General features: G+C 51.4%; 2 protein-coding genes, 1 long non-coding RNA gene and 4 other non-coding genes across 21 annotated transcripts; 1 reads left to right on the top strand and 6 right to left on the bottom strand.

The window, feature by feature from the left end:
• Nucleotides 1-1,743: 1,743 nt before the first annotated feature.
• LOC143442663 (uncharacterized) lies at nt 1,744-3,116 on the bottom strand. Its single transcript, XR_013111009.1, has 5 exons — nt 3,016-3,116; nt 2,880-2,939; nt 2,570-2,763; nt 2,001-2,100; nt 1,744-1,890 (listed from the first exon to the last, which is right to left on the bottom strand). It is a non-coding gene; the product is annotated as an uncharacterized LOC143442663 (long non-coding RNA).
• Nucleotides 3,117-7,588: 4,472 nt separating this feature from the next.
• Nucleotides 7,589-11,650, top strand: Acp4 (acid phosphatase 4). Its single transcript, XM_034485113.2, has 11 exons — nt 7,589-7,702; nt 7,780-7,884; nt 7,967-8,053; nt 8,788-8,934; nt 9,471-9,569; nt 9,646-9,741; nt 10,405-10,537; nt 10,621-10,703; nt 11,047-11,174; nt 11,263-11,441; nt 11,520-11,650. The coding sequence occupies exons 1-11, from the start codon at nt 7,589-7,591 to the stop codon at nt 11,630-11,632; spliced, it is 1,284 nt and encodes a 427-aa protein (XP_034341004.1). The 3' UTR covers nt 11,633-11,650.
• Nucleotides 11,651-12,455: 805 nt separating this feature from the next.
• On the bottom strand, nt 12,456-18,448 carry LOC117719226 (uncharacterized). Of its 15 annotated transcripts, none has more exons than XM_076933098.1 (7): nt 18,379-18,438; nt 17,781-17,960; nt 16,691-16,734; nt 15,174-15,231; nt 14,721-14,759; nt 14,419-14,450; nt 12,456-14,132 (listed from the first exon to the last, which is right to left on the bottom strand). In XM_076933098.1, the coding sequence occupies exon 7, from the start codon at nt 14,070-14,072 to the stop codon at nt 13,218-13,220; it is 855 nt and encodes a 284-aa protein (XP_076789213.1). In that variant the 5' UTR covers nt 14,073-14,132; nt 14,419-14,450; nt 14,721-14,759; nt 15,174-15,231; nt 16,691-16,734; nt 17,781-17,960; nt 18,379-18,438; the 3' UTR covers nt 12,456-13,217. The 15 variants fall into 15 exon arrangements, with proteins under 15 accessions (XP_076789213.1, XP_076789222.1, XP_076789217.1 ...); XM_076933107.1 differs by having other exon boundaries at nt 17,781-17,947; nt 18,379-18,413; XM_076933102.1 differs by having other exon boundaries at nt 17,781-17,947; nt 18,364-18,409.
• On the bottom strand, nt 14,203-14,293 carry LOC117701960 (small nucleolar RNA SNORD88). The gene has a single exon (XR_004605907.1). It is a non-coding gene; the product is annotated as a small nucleolar RNA SNORD88 (small nucleolar RNA).
• On the bottom strand, nt 14,535-14,624 carry LOC117701945 (small nucleolar RNA SNORD88). Its single transcript, XR_004605903.1, has one exon. It is a non-coding gene; the product is annotated as a small nucleolar RNA SNORD88 (small nucleolar RNA).
• Nucleotides 14,841-14,930, bottom strand: LOC117701932 (small nucleolar RNA SNORD88). The gene has a single exon (XR_004605901.1). It is a non-coding gene; the product is annotated as a small nucleolar RNA SNORD88 (small nucleolar RNA).
• Nucleotides 16,806-16,896, bottom strand: LOC117701952 (small nucleolar RNA SNORD88). The gene has a single exon (XR_004605905.1). It is a non-coding gene; the product is annotated as a small nucleolar RNA SNORD88 (small nucleolar RNA).
• Nucleotides 18,449-18,513: the final 65 nt, after the last annotated feature.

Genomic DNA, 18,513 nt, shown 5'->3' with positions numbered 1-18,513 from the left:
ATCCTGGCTTCCTGTGGGTTTTGGAATGTCAGACCCAGGTCCTCATTTTACCCAGCAAGTACTTTTAACTCCTGAACCATATCCTCCCCCCCAACCCCCAAGTATTTTGTTTGAGATGTATTTACTTATTTTTTTCTATGTATGAGTGTTTTGCCTTCGTGTACGTCTGTGCACCACAGGTATGCAGTACCCACTGAGGCTCCAGGTCCCCTGCTGCAGTGTGCTTGCTAGGGAACCGACCCAGGTCCTTTGGGAAAATAGCCAGTGCTCTTAACTGCTGAGCCATCCATCTCTCCAGCCCTAAAAGTGTTTTTTATTCTTACCCTGCTTCACACTGGCTTGGTGCTTATGAGTCCTTGCTGCTTTTGCAGAGGACCTGAGTTTCGAGTTTCCAGGTACCCATGTCTGGCAGTTTGCAGCTACCTATTACTCTAGCTCCAGAAAATCTGAAACCGTCTTCTGGGTCCCATGAACACCTCTCCACACACATACATGCACATTCATACATTCACACATTCACACACACACACACCCCACATACATGCAATTTAAAAGTAAAATAAAATCAAGGGGTGGTGGTTCACCCCTTTATTCTATTAGGGACAGGCAGATTTCTGTGACTTTGAGGCCAGTCTGGTCTTATATAGTGAGTTCCACTAACCTGACTCAGAAATAGTCAATTAACTAAATTATAATCTTTTAAAGCACATAATATAATCCTGGCACATAACAAGTATTTACTTTTAAAAATAAGCATAGTGATAATTTTTTTAAAAATCCCATCTTTGTCTGAGTGGAAGTCTCTGAATTTCCCAGTCAGCAGAGCTATCCCTGCGAGGCTCTCAGCTTCCTCCCAGTAAGGAGCACCTCAGAACCCCAGCTGCCCACTCATAGCACCCTGGGGAACGATCAGAGCGGAATCGATGCTCCGTCCCACCCCAATCTCAGTGGTGGGAATTGACAAAGCCCTCAGTGGTTCTCCACAGCGCCGGTCTGAGACACATCCATCTCCATTGGACTGCGGTTGAGAAAATGCCAAGTTGATAGCTCCCGGAGGACTCAGAAACCTCATAAATGGTCAAGCCCTGGGGGAAGGAGGGACGTGGAGGATGCAAAGGTTGACTTGGTTATGCGGTTGAAAAAAAACAGCCAAGCCCACCTGGGGAGTTTAGAGAGGGAGGCAGGCAGGAAGGAATGCTCCGGAAGCTTTCAATGGAAGACTTACAAAATAGAGGCTGCAAAGGACACCTCAGCCCTCTCGGTGTGTGTGGGGGGACTGCAGGTGAAAAGCCGTTGGGGTGCGGCTGCTCAACCGTTTTTTGAGTTAAGGGGCTAAGGGTATAGCAGAGAGGCCTGGTGGGGGCCCGGTGGGCAGGAGGTGCAGGGACAGGACACTCTACTTGCAGGAGGAGGTGGAGGCTTGGGAAATACTTGAGAGAGAGAGAGCTCTGGCGGGAGGCTCAGTCTCCGGCCAAGTCAATCCCTGTTGCCAATTAGAATCTGGGAAAATAGTCTGACATCGCCACCAAGCGGCTCTGTCTGGTTTTGCGTACAAGGAGTCCTTGCATTTGAGGACAAAGGGTGCTGATAACACCGCTTGTTTAGGCTTGGTCTCAATTTGCTTGTAACCCACTAAAATTGCGCGGATCTGAACTAAATGAATTTACAAATCTGTTCGTAATTGGAAATTTCTAGTCCTTGTCCCGAATACCCAGAGCATACAAATAAATTTTCTTGGACAGGTGTGTCCCTCAGGGCATTCACTTGGGGAGGATGGAGGAGCAGGAAGGTGATGGAGTGCGCTGCCAACAGATCCCCTCTATTTGGGGTTCTGGACACTTCTATCAGAAAGGAATTTGATGGCAGGTGTAACGGCTGAATAGGAGTTTGCTAAGACAAGGGGAAGAAAAAGGAAGAAATGTTAGCATTTCATAAGATAACCAGGAAAAGAATTACATCCACTCAGACTCTCCACACAAAGTCACAGCATCTGCCCACACCTTCGATCTCTGGCAATCCTTAGTGTGTCTTTCCTTTAAACAGATTTTCATCTTTGCTGGGTAGGAGTGTTCAGAGAGACAAGCTGAAGTCCTGAGCAAGCTGTTTAGTGCCAGATGGAGAATTGGACCCTGGAAGTTGTTCTCTGTGCCCTGGCACTCACAGCTGAAATTCCCCTTAAATACTCATGTGACCTAAGATTTCTACTCATTCTTCAAAACCCACTCCTCCCTCAGATCCAGGGGTCCAAGCTCCAGCACTCCTCCCTCAGACACAGGACTCCAAACCCAACCCTTTCCCTCAGACTCTGAGGGCCAGGATCCAGCCTCCTCCCACAGACTTGGAGGTCCAGGGTCCAGCCTCTTCCCACAGACTTGGAGGTCCAGGGCCCAGCCTCCTCCTACAGATTTTGAGATCCAGGGCTCAGCCTTCTTTCTCAGACTCAGAGGTCCAGGGCTCTGCTTCCTCCCACAGACTCAGAGGTCCAGGGCCCAGCCTCCTCCCACAGACTTGGAAGGACAGGTCCCAAGCCTCCTCCCTCATATCTAGGGGCCAGGTCTCTACTTTTCACCTTCCTGCTGAGATCCATGGTTGTATGCAGTCCATGGACCTATGAGGAACAGGGTTATGGGGAGCAGAGCTTAGGGAGCAGGGAGCCTTGATCTGGTGCTGTTACATTTATTGGATCTTAGAGGCCAGAGCGATGGCAGAGCAGGCCGGGGCCAAGCTGGTGGACTGGGGCTCCATGCCTTCTTACTGCTGAGCCTAGAGCAGAGATAGAAGTATGATGTAGACACATGGCAGCTCAGGACAGAAAAAGCTCTGAGGCCAAAAGAAGAGAGACAGGAGAGACAGAGCCCTTCCACCCCGCCTCCCCTCACCTTGTTGAAGAAGTAGATGGAGGCAAGGACGGTGAACACGGCCATGGCCAAGGTCACATTCTGGGGGAGGAGGTCAGGAGTCAGCTCCTTCCCCTCCCTACCCCACCCCTGCCCCCATCCCTTCACCCGTCCTCACTTCCTGCAAGTTCATAGCCATGGGTCCTAGCCACACAGCACTTGACCTCCCTCACCCAGACCTCTGAGTCAGACAGGAAAGGGGCTCCAAGAATGGGAGGGGGTTGTCGGGGAGACCAGAATGGTGACCATGGTGACTAGGGAAGGGCATTTTGGGTAGAAGAGACATTCATCCTGGGGATTGGGGGGAAGTGGATGTGAGTGTGTAATGTCACACATGGTACCTAAATCCAGCATCAAGACCTATGAGATTGGAGAGTAACGAACCTGGATCTCCACACTGGGTTCTGTTTTCTTCCCTAGAGTATTCTGGGGAGCCATGGGAGAGTTGTAAACAGGGAAGGAACAGATTGCCTCTGGTATCTTTTTTTTTTTGTTTTTGTTTGTTTGTTTGTTTGTTTGAGACAGGGTTTCTCTGTGTAGCCCTGGCTGTTGCCTCTGGTATCTTGAGGCAGGAGAATGACTGAGGTGTGAAGAAGGGGTCCAATGGCACAGGCAAAAATGTCTTCCTTGTGTCTGCCAGATGCAAGGGTGAGGAAGGACAGTTAGGACTTAGATTAGAATTTGGTCCCCAGCTTGTGAATTTAGCAGAATGTTCATCATGGTGTGAAGCATGGTGGCAGCAGGTGGCAGCTTCTGACCTCTGGACTGCAGGGACAGCAAGACATTTTGACTTGACATTGGCCTCTGACCTCTACACATTTTGAACCTACAAAGAACCCAGTGTTCTTTGTAGGTTCCCAACTCTTTCTTCTCTATGCCTTTAAAATGGCTTTCCAGGTTATTAGATGTACAGAGGAGAGGGGAGTACACACACACACACACACACACACACACACACACACGTAATGCCTTCATCCCCCCCCCCCCACTAATTGCTACCAGCTGTGCACAGAGGAATGCACCACTGGAGGGACCTAGTTCCTTGCAGTGATGCCTCAGGCTGGACACTGAGAAGGGGGATATACATGGTGAGAAGCCTCCTGGGATTGATACCCGTGTGGGCTTGAATCCCAGCTCTGACACCTGTCAGTGGAATGACCTTTGGTGAGTCACAAAGATGTCTTTGACATTTTTTTTTAAATATAAAGAGCCCTCCCCGCCCCACAGAAAAGGAACTAGGGGATGGCTCAGTGGGTCAACACTTACCAATTAAGCATGAGGGCCTGAGTTTGAACCCCTAGCACTCCTATAAATAGCCAGGCATGGTGCTTGTGCCAGCCATCTCAGCACCACGAGGTAGAGACAGGTAGATCCCCAAGGCTTGCTGGCCAAATTAGTGAACTCCAGGTTCAGTGAGAATGATCAGAATAGGTGAAAAACAACCAAACAAGACATTTGACATTGGCCTCTGACCTCTACACAGAGGAGAACTTCTGTTTGTGGGGCAGGTGTTCCTCCAGTCCAGGGTGGGAAGACAGCGCAAGAGGCTCACAAAACTCAAGACAGTTTTTCCAGACTCAGATGTTATAGAAGAAGTAGGTGGTCGCTGGAGAGAAGACTGTTTTTAAAACATAGTTATTAATGTATTATGTATACAGCATTCTGTCTGCATGAATACCTGCAGGCCAGAAGAAGGCACCACACCAGATCTCATGGTTATCTCTCCAGATGGTTCTGAGTGACCATGCGGTTGCTGGGAATTGAACTCAGGACCTCTGGAAGAGCAGTCAATGCTCTTAACCACTGAGTCATCTCTCCAGCCCCAAGAGAGAATTCTTAAGTCGAGCTGCCTTTGAGGTGCACAGAGGACCCCAGGTGCACAGAGGACCCAGCGACACATCTATCTTCCTTGCATCATCTGTCTGGGACTTTCCGGTGTGGCAGTTGCTTTTGAGTCACAATCCTGTGAGTGACCCCAATAGACTAACTGGTACACCATGATGGGTGTGGAGTAATTTCTTGGGTCAGCAACACTGCTGTTCTTTCTGTCTGGATTGGAGTTCAAAGTTATCTTAGGCTACAGAGTGCATGGAGAGTCCAAAGCAGCCTGAGACAACGAGACCCTGCTACTAGTGAATAAACCAGCAAAAAGAATAAAGATGAAGGGCTGTCGAGAGGGTTCAGAGGGTAGCCTGCTGACAAGCCTAAGGACCTGAGTTTATTTCCCAGCACTCACGCGGTAGAACAGAACTGACAAGTTCTCCTCTGACCTCTGACCTCTGCATGTGCACTGTTGCATCCGGGCGCTCCTACTTCACAAGTGTAATGCATTTTTATTTTTCAAGAAGAAAATGAATAAACACATGGGGCTGGAGAGATGGCTCAGCAGTTGAGAGCACTGGCTGCTCTTCCAGAGGTCCTGAGTTCGATTCCCAGCAAGTGCATGGTGTGGCTCACAACCGTCTGTAATGGGATCTGATGCCTTCTTCTGGTGTGTCTGAAGACAGCAACAGTGTACTCATGTAAAAATAAATAAATAAATAAATAAATAAATAAATAATAATAAACACACATATATACATAAAGAGAGAGACAGGGACACCAGATTATTTCACCCAATGGTGGTGTGACAACTGAGGGAAGGTGGCATGGCTGGCTTTGAAAATGGAGTTGTGAAACACAGCTCCAAGAGGTGGGAAAGGCAGAGAATGGGGTTCTACTTTACAGCTGGTAGTGGAAGTGTGGCCTGAGGACATCTTGATTTCCAGCCAGTCACTCAAAGTATGGACCTGGGACCTCCAAGGAGCTTAGGGGTCATGGGTCCTCTGCCACTGCCTGGTCAATTGTTACAACAGCACAGGGAGTGAGCACCCCAGGAGACAGAGTATGCTACCATCTTTGGGGGGGGGGGCAGAATTTGATCCCCACTCCATTTTGTTCCTGTGGTTTTTGTGTCACCTGTGGCTGTCTTGTGTATGGCTTTGGGGTATATATATTTCAGAGACAGGGTCTTACACTATGTAACCCTGGCTGTCCTGGAACAAGAGATCCACCTAGTCTCTGTCTCCTGAGAGCTAGGACTGAAGACAGGCCTGGCTGGAATTAACAGGATTTTTGCAGTCATGGCAATACACAGCTGTTATCTGAGCATCTGGGAAGCTAAAGTTGGAGTGTGAGCAGTTCTATATAGCCCAGGCTACACAGTGAGTTCAAGGCTAGCCTGGGCAATGCGGTTTAATTCTGTCTACAACATTTAAGGAGGGGAAGGGCTGTTGTAGCTACAGATTTAGTACACAGCACTCACTCAGAACGTGTTTAAATGCTAGTAGGATTAATCAAGACCAAGCTGCTTTGGCTGCCTTTCCTGAGGACCCAGGCTCAGCTTCCAGAAGTCATACAGTGGCTTAGCACCATCTAGAACACCAGTTCCAGAGGATCCAGCGCCCTCTTGTGGCCTCCACGGACACTCAACGCACATACATACAAACACATAACAATAAATAAAATGACGGCTGGATGTAGTGAAGAACACCTTTAATCCCAGCTCTTGTGAGGCAGAAATCTGTGAGTCTGAGGACAGCCTGGTCTACGGAGTGAGTTCTAGGACAGCTAGGGATACATAGTGAGATCTTGTCTCAAACCACCACTTCAAAAAAAAAAAAAAAAAAACCCTCAAAAATCTCAAGCAGTTTAGCCAGATTCCCTCTCGGCTAAGCCCTCCCAACTCCTGACCCATAAAGCCCATGAGTAATGACAGCTGTCTTAAGATGTCATCTTTGGGGCTAGGGAGTCGGCCCATTGGCATGTTTGCCCCACAAGCAAGTTAGGGACTGAGTTCAGTTTTCCAACACGTATGAGAAAGATCCTGGCATGGCAGCTTGTAACCGCAGTCTCAGAGCTTGTCGATGTTGAGACAGGAGGATTCCTGGAGCTTGGTCTATTCTGAATCAGCAAGCTCCAAGTGAAGTGAGAGACCCTGTCTCAGAAGATAAGGTGGGGAGTGTCTGAAGAAGACCCCGACATCTGACCTGCACACACGTGTGCCCTCCTGCACACGTGTGGACACACATGTACATCACTAAATTTCAGGGTCATTTGTTATGTGGTCACTAACACAACTTCCTAAGATTCCTCTCTGCAAAAAGGGTTGTCTTAAGTGCTTAATGCACTTTGAACTCGTCTGCTCTGTTTTGTGAGATGAAGGCACACAGAGGTACAGTAGCTTGCCTAATGCTATACACCTTGTAATGGTGAGAGCATTGAGCCTAGTCTATCTGACTTCTGCCTTGGGGATTTTGCTACAGGGCCCTGTTGGCTTTACACCAGGTATGGAAAGAAATCTTCAAGAAATCCATGGAGGCCTCAGAGGATCCTGACATGGTTTGTGTGTGTGTGTGTGTGTGTGGGGTGTCCCTGTAACTACCTCTCAGCCTTGCCATTTCCTAGATGTTTCCTCAGGCAAGTCTATCCTGTTGTGCCTCAGTTTCCCTGTCAGGACAGTATAGATGCTGGTGGCTAAATGGACATCTCCTGGGGGGTCTGTGAAGACGAACTGGGTTAATCCCAGGCCCTCTCAGTGCTGGGGAGCGTGCTGGGGCCTGCAGGGCGTGCAGGGGCTGAGTCTGAGACTAATGAGCAGGTGAGGGCACAGCACAGACGGAGGCTGAGCTCAGCGTCTGCTCTCTGTGGAAATGGCTGAGGCCGGGTCTCAGGGCCACACCGTCGGACCCTTGCTGCTGCTGCTGTTGCTGTTGCTGCTGCTGCCCCAGGCCCTGCCAGAGGGGCCCCTGCTATTTGTGGCTCTGGTGCGAAGCCCCCCACCCCACCTGACCCACCTTCTACCTTCGAGGCCAGTCCTGACCTGGTTCTCCAACATCCCCAGGTGTTCCGACATGGCGACCGGGCCCCACTGGCCTCCTACCCCACAGATCCACACAAGGAAGCTGCCTCCACCTTGTGGCCTCGAGGTTTGGGCCAACTGACTAAGGTGAGGTGAGGAGGGAGAGGGGATGAGAAAGAGGGCTAGGGGAGAGGCGATGAGGGTCTGCTGAGGCCCCCTCTGTCCCCAGGAGGGGATCCGCCAGCAGCTGGAACTGGGCCGGTTTCTGAGGAGGCGTTACAAGGCCTTCCTGAGCCCTGAGTACAGGCGCGAAGAGGTACTTTGTTGACCTTTGACCCCAGAGTCCCCTTTGGTCTTCACCTCTTTGATCCGCGGGCTTCTAGGTCAGTAGGGAATCCGCACTGACCTCTAACCTTCTCTAAAACTGTCAGTCTTACCACTCACCGGCCTCAGCCTTTGTCTTGATTTGTAACCACTCCATCCTGACCTTCTGACCTTTGAACCTGGTTCTGTCTTTGATCCTTGCTTTGCCCACCTGATGTTTCTTAGGGGTGGGGTTTCTTGGTAAGAATCTGGACCTGCACATGCTGAGCGAGCCCTCCACCACTGAGCACCACCTGTTTCCAACCTCCAGCCTTTGCTCTCTACCATCATCATTCTTTCCTTTTCTGTCTCCTCATTTCCTTTGGCTGGGTCATCCTGGCCCCGACTCCTCTGAGGGCTGTCTGCTCAATTTTAGCTCCAGGTTATTCAGTTCCCACCTTCTACATCGTGACCTCTTACCCCTAATCCCCTTGATCTGCTATCAGCAGACCCCTGTGGTCCAACACATCACTCAACTCTGACCTCTGACCTTTGACCCTAACTTCCAAAGTTGGAAGTTAGAATGTGATCTCACCTTGAGTTTTGACCCTCAATGCATCTGTTCTTTGACCCCCCCCCTTCCTGACCTTTAACCTTACCTACCCCAAACTAAATCTGAAGCTTTTGATTTGGGACCCTGCTGACCCTTAGCCTGTCCACCCGCTCTGCTGCCCTCATCCACCCCAGGTGTACATCCGCAGCACAGACTTTGACCGGACTTTGGAGAGTGCACAGGCCAACCTGGCTGGGCTCTTCCCCGAGGCTGCCCCCGGAAGTCCTGAGGCTGACTGGAAGCCTATTCCAGTGCACACGGTGCCTGTGTCTGAGGACAAGGTCAGGGGGCTTGATCTGGTGGGAGAGACAAGAATCTTGAGTTCAACGTCATTCTGGGAACCTTAGTGAGACTTTCTCAAAGTGAAAAAAAAAAAAGTTAACAAGAGGACTGGGATGTAGTTTAGGGATAGACCCCAGCTCAGAGTCCTCTAGTGAGGAGGGGCTGGGAGTGTGGCTCAGTGGTAAACTACCTACATAGAATCCCCTAGTGAGGAGCTGGGGGTGTGGTTTAGAGGTATCGGGATTGCCTAGCCTGTCCAAGGTTCTGGGTTCTATAACCAGCACCACGCATACAAAAAAAAAGGGTGGAAATAAAGCCCAATACTGAGCTGGAGAGGGGCAGAGGCAGCTCCAAGCCAGATACGTTTCTGGAAGCCTAGAACAGCTGATATCAGCAAGGTTATCCCTGGTAGAGCTAGATGTCCAGAACGGGTAAGCTGCCACCCCTGCCCAGCACAGCTGGATACAGGGGACACCATGGCAGCCGTGAGACCCCAGACTTGCTGCTGCCTTCCCTGAGCCTTGGTTCTCCCCAGCTGCTGAGATTCCCCATGCGCAGCTGTCCTCGATACCATGAGCTGTTGCGGGAGTCCACGGAGGCAGCTGACTACCAGGAGGCCCTGGAGGGCTGGACAGTGAGTGCTGGTGTGGGCAGGTGGGGCTGGGTGCCAAGGATTGGTAGGGCTCATCCAGCCCTGTATCTCCACTCAGGACTTCCTGACCCGCCTGGGCAACTTCACTGGGCTGTCCCTGGTTGGAGAACCACTCCGCAGAGCATGGAAAGTTCTGGATACCTTGATCTGCCAGGTGAGTCCTCTTCTCACGTCTCCCAGCTGGGGATTTCCAATCTGCACTTGCCCCCGCTGTTTTATCAGGGCGAGAGATTTAGCCCTGTGTGCCCTGGTTTCCCTATCTGCATGGAGGGGATAGTGACAGGCTGGTAGGATGGTGACATAGCATAAATACCCCCTTTCCTGGTACCATTTCATTGGATCTTTCTAGAAAACCGAATGTCACATTCCAAGGCATCTCTGGTCCCAAAGGGCTTGGTAAGGACTCTGGTCTGATACTTGCTTTGGCTCATACTGTGGTGAGCTGATCTTTGAGGGGTTTGAATGAGGGCCAGGGTCTGGAGGGTTGGCTGTCAGTAAGACTCTTGCCACACAAGCATGAGGAATTTAGATCGCTAGTACTTACAGGAAAAAGCTGGGTGCAGGAGCTCACACCTAAGTCCTGCAGATGAGGCCTTGACAGGAAGATTCTGGGGTTCAGTGGCCAGCCAACCTGGCCTACTTGGTAAGTTCCAGGCCAGTGAGGCTCTCAAACTAGGTGGGTCAGGCTTCAGGAACATCTGCAGATAACCTTTAACCTAGGTGTACACACACACACACACACACACACACACACACACACATCAAATGGGGGTGACTGAGGACTCACTCTTGAGACCCTTTCTCTTCCCCCACTCAGCGTGCCCATGGTCTTGATCTCCCATCCTGGGCCTCCCCAGATGTCTTGAGGACTCTGTCACAGATTTCTGCTCTGGATATCAGGGCACATGTGGGCCCACCCCGAGCAGCAGAAAAGGCCCAGCTGACAGGGGGTAAGATATGGGGTCTGTGGGTTTAGGGGGACTGGTTTTCAGGTGGGGAGGAGGCATCGAAACACTGTGTTCCTGTCCCTCAGGAATTCTGCTGGATGCCATCCTCAGCAATTTCTCACGGACTCAGCGCCTGGGGCTGCCCCTTAAGATGGTCATGTACTCAGCTGTGAGTCCTTGGGACAGGCAGGCATTGCTACATGAGTGTGACGGGCATTGTAGTGGTGACACTATAGTGCCTTAGGTCACCCGTATCTCCTACAGTACTTAGACTGCATCATTAGAAACACAGTAAAGATGAGGGAGGGGGTCAGAGAAGCAAGACTTTAGTCCCCAGCAAGGACTGACTGTTGAGTAGAACTGCCCAGCCACAATTTGCATGTCTGGACAATCACAGAATGCCTATGTTGTGGATGGGGGTGGTCTGGGGTTACTTCTAACTGGAGACAATCTGAGTGCTAGAGACACTCTGGGGTCCTGATTTAGCCTCTATCCCTGGAAATTCTCTTCAGCATGACAGCACCCTGCTGGCCCTCCAGGGGGCCCTGGGCCTCTACGATGGAAACACCCCACCTTATGCTGCCTGCATGGCCTTTGAATTCCGGGGGAGCTCCAGGGAACCTGAGGAGGAAGATGGAGAGTGAGGATGGGTGATGGCTTGGCATTGGGTGGGATGGGTTCGTCTTAGGACAGGGAGCAAGTGATGCTACTGTCCTTTCTACCTCCAGGAATGTCACTGTTTCTCTCATCTACCGTAATGACACCTCCCGCCCACCCATGCCACTCAAGGTCCCTGGGTGCCCAGCTCCGTGTCCACTTGGGCGCTTCCAGCAGCTGACTGCTCCAGCCCGGCCTCCAGCTCACGGGGCCCCCTGCCATGGTTCTTATGAGCCTGCCAGCCCCCCAGGTGACAGCCCTCTGCGCAGGGGTGGGAGTGGGGAGTTCCCAAGGCCTGGGATTCACAACCCCCATGTTCTTCCTGCAGCCACGGTGCCCCTGCTGGCCGGAGCTGTGGCTGTACTGGCTGTGCTAAGCCTGGGGCTTGGCCTTCTGGCCTGGAGGCCCAGCTGCCTGCGGGCCCTGGGAGGGGCCGTGTGAGGGGAGGGATGACTAGAGACAAAAGCACCCCCTGAGCTGACACTGGATCCCAACACGTGTGCTCACTTGCTGCTCTGGCTTGTCACTTACTGTGCTCATGCGCGTGGGGATGAAGGCTGGGTGGGCCTCAAGCAGAATGCTTACTTGGGCACTCTGCAATCAGGTGCTATACATACAGGTGTCAGGGCTCACAAACATGTGAGCAGGTGGGAACCTGTAGCCTGAGAGCACATAGGACTGAACTGCCTTAAGCAATTTTGCCCCTGGTATTACTTCCTACTGGTAGCAGAACAGATGGAGATAGGGAATCTCCCAGGACATTGTCTAAGGTAACCAGTGTCTTCTGTAAGCTCTCTCTGAAGGGGAGGGCACAACTCCTCCTACTGACCAGCAGCTAGGGTGTCACTGCCATCACCCGAAGCCCCATATGTTCACATCATTTCCCCAGAGCCCGCCCCCAGCCAACACTGGGAAAGCTAATAGGTGTTCCCCATCTTGAGGTTCCCCATGGGGAAGGTACATCCTAAGGAAGCTAAGGAGCATAGCATGGAATCAAGTACAGCCTCAACTGGGGGGGGGGGGGGGAAGGTCAGACTTACAAGAAGCAAAATAAAACCAAATCAAATACAGGCTAAGGGAGGGGAAAAGGCCAGCTAGTGGCTGTGACTGGCTCCCACCAGCCCACCTTTCCTCACCAGACCGCTGGAGTATCCTCTGGAAACAGGCCAAAGGTGGGCAAATGCGCCTGTGCCTCACCTGTCCTGGACCCAGCTCATCACCCAGATTCTACCCACGCTGGAACCGAATCAAACAGCACACCTCACAGAGGGCAATGAACCAGCAATTTAATAGGAACTCACGAAGGCAGAAGTTCCAGGGCTGCCCACCTCACCCCTCCACTAAATCCAGATCTGCATTGGCCAGGGGCCATCTGTGCAGCTCGGGAGACCAGACCCAGCTGGAAGGTGCTTCAAAAGGGAAGGGCATGGTTAAAAGAAAACGGGGACAGGGTCCCCAAAGGAAAATCTTTACAAAAGGGGGTTCTCCTCTCCCCAAAACCAAAGTGTCACATAAGCTCAAAATAAAATATAAAGTAAAAATGCTGCATTAGAAAAGTTTGCAATGTTAAGCCTTTACAATAGGGAGACTGGCCCTAAAGTGTCAAACATCCAGTAAAAGTCCATGAAGTGCGGCCTAGACCTAAAGTACTATGTAAGTCTTGCATTGAAAAAGTAAAAAATTCAAGATGGCCTGTATGTAGTGCTTTGGGGCCCATGTGGAGGCAAAGGGGTGGGGACCCTGATGTGGCCTTAAGCTCCAACTCAAGGGGATTATTCCAGGGCCATAAGCACCCTAGACTCACAACCAATGGCCACCTGTGGCTCACTTCCACATGGACTGTGTGGCTAGGAACATGCACACTCCTCTGGGGCCACTGAGCTTGGCCTAAGTGCTGTAGGGTGGGATGTGGGAAAGGTGCTCTCAAGCTGCTCCCTAGTGACCTGGGTTACAGGCAGCGTCTCTGCAATTCATCTTCCCACCGTCAACCCTGGGGTGTAAGTGTCCTCTCAAAGCCAGTCCAGGACTAGTCATGACGCACTGGCTGCTCTTCCCCACAGGCCTGGTCGGAGTAAGGGGGTGGTGGGGGCTGCTCCTCCGTCAGCCCATAGTTGGGGTGGCCACGACTGCGCTTGGCTTCTTTGATGTACAGTTCCAGGAGTACCTTGGTAGGCTGCCTGTCTACTTGCTCCCGGGGCACACCGTGGCTGAGCAGCCAGCCTAGGAGGTCCTTCCGAGTTGGGTTGGGCCCCAACATGAGCTTGGTGCGGCCTGGATGGCTTTGGCGCCAGAGCAGGCCCACATCAGCAATAGTCTGGATCTCCATCACGGCCTCCAACACCGTCATGCCACGCACCAGCAGGCTGACCAGCGAAAGCCGCAGCTCAGAGGGTGCTGCTGTGAGCAGGCGCCGCTGCAGGCCTTGAGTGAAGGCCACATCCTCTGGGGCCAGGTCCACAGGCCCTTCTGGGTCAAGGTAGATCCACTCAATCATGCCCAGCTCACGCACCAGCTGGATGCCTTCCTCCATGGTGGTCCAGGGCCTGAAGGGTAGCTCAGTGGCCTCAAAATGCAGGGAGGATTCCCAGCGCTGACGCCAGGCCTGCAGCAGCCAGCTCAGGAGAGTCTGGCAGCCAGCCCCCCGCAGGGCCTTGCAGCGGTAGTTAAAGATGGCATCATGGGTGAGGTCACCCAGCAGCCCCAGCTCCCCGGAATTCAGGGACAGGGCAGGGCCTCCCTGGTCATACACTCGGAGGATCCAGGTGACCATGAGCTCATTGGGGTTCTGCTTGAAACGCCGTGAGATAGCCAACAGCTCCGTGTACGTGTAGTAGCGGTCCCCCCGGCCTATCTGGGTGGGCACCAGCACTCTCTCCGCCATGGCCCTCACAGGCTCAAGGTAAGGATAGCAAGAGGGCTAGTCGCAATGCTGTTGCAGAGGCTGCAAAGACATAGGACATGCTGGTAGGTGACAAAGGACTATACTTCCATACACTATCCCAGTAGAATGGAAACCCCTCAGACTCCTGGATGTCAAAGGGCCTGGAGGCACAACATGTCACCATGGTGGTCAGAGCCCAGTGCTACACATCACTGAGGTTCCCAAGAGTGGTAGGGCAGAATGCCTCATAGCAACTGGGTCCAGCTCCTTCAACCACTCTTTTGTGTAAACCAAGTTCATGTGACCAGCATTAGACCCTTACTCCAGACAGTCCTTCTGCTCTTACCTGAAGGGAAGTAGGCTGTTTGCAGAAACCACCTGTAGGCAGGAAGGAGAGGGGACATAGTTTAGCAAGGGACAGGACAACCATGGCATCCCCCTATTTATTCCTCCTTGCAGTCAGGACCCCTCAGACCCACAGGTGTCAAAGGTCCTGGGGAGCTCCATGTCCTCAAGATGATCAGAGCCCAGTGCTAGACATCACAGGGGTCCCCAAGCATATACACGGACAGCTCAAAGTCTCAACTGAGCTGTTTGTACTAGCAGTATTAACACCTCTACCCTACCTTGGGCAGCCCTTCTGCTTACCTGGAGGGAAGCCTGGTTGTCTGAAGGAACTGCCTCTCTCTGTTGGCAGGAGGGAGAGGGGAAAGAGACTGGTGAGACTCATGAAGACCACAGCTTCTCCATCTACTCCCTTTATAGCCAGGGCCTCTCAGACCCCAGGGTGTCAAAGGTCCCTGGGGGCACCATGTCCTCAGGATGGTCAGAGCCCAGTGCTGGACATCACAGAGGTCCTGGTACTATTAATACCCTCCCTTTCCAAGGCCCTGGGGCCACTTAAAGTCCCACAGAGGAAGAGCGTAGCCCAGTGCTTAGAAATCCAGTCAAGAGAATGGCTGACTCTTGGTTTCAGAGAACCCAAGCCCCTTAGGGGTCCACAGCACTTCACCGTTTACTTGCTTAAGACAGTCTAGGTGGACAAAGTTGGTCTTTATATTCCCAAGGTAGAGGATTTCTGATACACCCCATCTTACTCACTTATTTCTGTACGGAGTCCAGGCTGGATGTGAACTCAGGATCCTCCTGCCTCAGCCACCTGGAATGTTGGGATTATAGGCAGGTGCCACAATTATCCCTCAACTGCCCACACTGACCTGCATGTTGTAAACTGAGGATGTGTTGTCCTTGGGAATGTGGGGCAAATGAGACAGAGGCTAGTCCTGGTCTCACGGCTCAGCCGTAGGAATTCTCAGGGTGTAGTGAACATGCCTAAAAGTGGCTTCTGCACTCCCTCCAGGCCTGTATCCCCCTGAAGCAATTCTTTAAGCCTGAAGTTGAGGCCAGCACCACTGCTGGACCCTGCCACTTGGGGACGTGATGACTCTGCATTCTGACATCTGCTTAAGACCCTGGTGGGATAGTCTTAAGGGATGACTGCCCTTCTCCTCCACCCAACAAAGCCTTGTTATATGTAGCACAGGCTGGCCTTGAACCCTCTAACTGTTGGTTGATTAAATCCAAATTATAAAGTAACTAAAAAGGTTCACTTTTCTGCTATGCTCACACAGTCCTTACAATTATTTAGCAGCCAGAAGCCTCTGTTTTGTGCAGAAATGAGATGTCTAAAGATGTAGATAATTAATAATGAAAAATCCAGCCCCAGCCACACTCAGCCCGTTTCAGTTACTTCTAAGACCCATATAACCAGTGGCTGCAGGGTGGACAATAGGTAAATTTCTACCCTGCCTGTTCCATTCTGAGCACACAGCCTGTAAGGCGCAGGTCCTCTCCAGCTCTCAGCACTCTCTCTCAGTTCATATCTTTGTCCAGTCCATAGACTCCGTGTGTTCAGCACTATGCAGGACACTTTGTCACTGGCCCAAGCCCAGTATGGTCAGATAGAAAACATCTGAGGTCAGCAGCAGAGTCATTGTTTTCCCTGTTCCCAACACCCAAGAAACAAAGAGATATTCTTCTAGAGCTGAGAACTTGTTCTTCTCCAGATAACACACATTCCTGTCTTCTGATAAATCTTGTTATTCTAATAATGGCCCCCATGTAAATTCAAGGTTCTTAAAAAAAAAGTATCATTTTTATGTACAAATTATTTGCTAGGCCCTAAGCGATGCTCAAAGGTACACTGTCTTCAGTCCACAAATCTAGTGGGCAGGCGATAATGCTGACATTTTGTTCCCTCTATTGAGTTTGAAAATTTGGTCCTTTTTGTACTTTACCCAGTGAAAAACCTGCAAAGACACAAATCCTTCTTAGAAGGCAGAAAATACTGCCACCCTCTCTGTGTAACTGTACAGAGGACTCAGCGCCTGCCCTTGATGTGCCCGCTATTCTGCACCCAGGTTTGTGGAGGTGGTTTACTGACCAGTATGGAGCTATGAACAGCAGGTCTGGGGTCTCTACCAACCACCTGACTGACCCCATTTAAGAGTTTTAATATGTAAATACCCTACAATTACTGGTTCATTAAATCCAACTTACAGAAAGTAGCTGAAAAGGTACAATTTTAGGTGCAGATAGATTAAAATAAAGGTTCTCACCACAGTAAGATGATGATGGATGGCTACTTGACTTCAAGATACACCTGTAATACAGAAAGGACCCTGTGAGGGTTATGTGTGGGGACACCCTACAGGTGCAGAACATCAGACTGAGAGGTCCTCAGACCTCCAGGTGTCAAAGGTCCTGGAGGGGCACTGTGTCCTCAAGGATGTTTGGAGCCCAGTGCTAAACATCATAGGAGCCTCAGGCCTTCTGCAGTGTCAAGGCTACCTGCCTCCAAGGATGGTGGCCTAGCTAACACTATATAAAAGATTAATAAACACAAAATCCACTAGATGCTCCAATTTCCCCCAATCCAATAAGTCCATAGAGATTCCCTATGGATCTGCTGTTCCCCTCTCTTGGCTGTATCTGCTAGTAACCTTGAAAAACAAAACCTGTGCCGGGCAGTGGTGGCGCACGCCTTTAATCCCAGCACTTGGGAGGCAGAGGCCGGCGGATTCCTGAGTTCGAGGCCAGCCTGGTCTACAGAGTGAGTTCCAGGACAGCCAGGGCTACACAGAGAAACCCTGTCTCGAAAAACCAAAAAAAAAAAAAAAAAAAAGAAAGAAAGAAAGAAAGAAAGAAAGACAAAACCTGCAAAGACACAAAGAAAGAAAGAAAGAAAGAAAGAAAGACAGACAAAACCTGCAAAGACACAAACCTTCTGAGTAACCTGGTGGGAGAACTAAGAGGGTTCTGCAGAGCAAAATACAAACAAAACCCTACTAAGTTATAAGTGATATAAACAAGGCCCAGTGACTTACTCCAGCCAGATCTGAACCACCCTGTGAAAGCCGTCTGGAGATGACTTAGCAAGGAACACCAAGAGAACAGTAGGATCCCAGGAGGAAAGAGTCTAATCAAATGTGATAATGGCACTGACCAGTAGGCAGAAAAAGATTGGTTTAGAGGCAAACGTGTGGTTAAAATATTTTGGGTGAAATAAGTAATTTACTTGAGTAGCTGGGACGACATGCTTGAACCATCAGGCCCAATAACAAAACCATTAGGTATCTTGTAGCCATTGTATTAGTATTCTTGCAGGTGAACAAAGGCCTGGCTCCCTTTCTCCTCGTCTACTCCTACCTGCTGCTCCGAAGCAATCCAGTCCTCCACGTGCACTCACTTCCGCCTCGGTAACTCCGTATCGTGTATCTGCCCCTACACCCCATCCTCCTCCAGCCCTCATGTGTTCTAGGTTGCACAAAAATGCCAAAATCCCACACGGGGGGAGGGGCAGTGGTAGAGATTTCCTACGGAGAGAACCTGCAGGTAGCACGGGGCTGTCATCGGGAGGAAAAATTCTATGTCACACACACCCCCTCCCTGTCACCTAAAAACGGGAAGATGGCGGACAAGACCCGCGACGTGAGCAGCAGAAATGGCGTAGCGCGGCTAAGGCAAGACAAAGGAAGGCCCGTCCCGGCATCCCAAGCTCCATAAACCTGGCGAAAGGCATCGTCCCGAAAGGACCCGCATCCGCCCCTTCCGAGGGGACACCCTGGTTCCAACCCGAGCGCGCACGCGGCCCCAAGCAGCGCCCTTGAGCCCGTACACGCGACAGGTACACCCGTGACCAGGCCATGAATACCTCGAGACACGCGCTTCCCAGGGCGCAAAGCAGCACCACAGAGTGGCAGGCGCCGAGGCCAACCTCGAGAAAACTCACCAGGAGTGACCTCACCTCGCACGCGATCGCCACAGGCGCGCGCCACAGCCGCGTGTCCCACTTTATAGCGCGCGCCGCCTGTCAGTCCCACCCACCGCGCCCGCGAGGCACCGCCTCCAGCGGCTCTTAGGCCCCGCCCCGAGGCAGCCT

Source organism: Arvicanthis niloticus, chromosome 1 (genome assembly GCF_011762505.2).
Source record: "Arvicanthis niloticus isolate mArvNil1 chromosome 1, mArvNil1.pat.X, whole genome shotgun sequence".
Classification (NCBI taxonomy): Eukaryota; Metazoa; Chordata; class Mammalia; order Rodentia; family Muridae; genus Arvicanthis; species Arvicanthis niloticus.
The sequence above is the reverse complement of the archived record's forward strand: the minus strand, read 5'-3'. Positions and strand labels throughout refer to the sequence as shown.

Bases quoted from the DNA above. Each gene is read 5' to 3' on its own strand.
- Acp4 (XM_034485113.2), top strand. From the start codon at position 7,589: ATGGCTGAGGCCGGGTCTCAGGGCCACACCGTCGGACCCTTGCTGCTG. The intron at 7,885-7,966 runs GTGAGGTGAGGA...CTCTGTCCCCAG, and splicing joins GTTTGGGCCAACTGACTAAG to GAGGGGATCCGCCAGCAGCT. The intron at 10,704-11,046 runs GTGAGTCCTTGG...AATTCTCTTCAG, and splicing joins AGATGGTCATGTACTCAGCT to CATGACAGCACCCTGCTGGC.
- LOC117719226 (XM_034517383.2), bottom strand. From the start codon at position 14,072: ATGGCGGAGAGAGTGCTGGTGCCCACCCAGATAGGCCGGGGGGACCGC.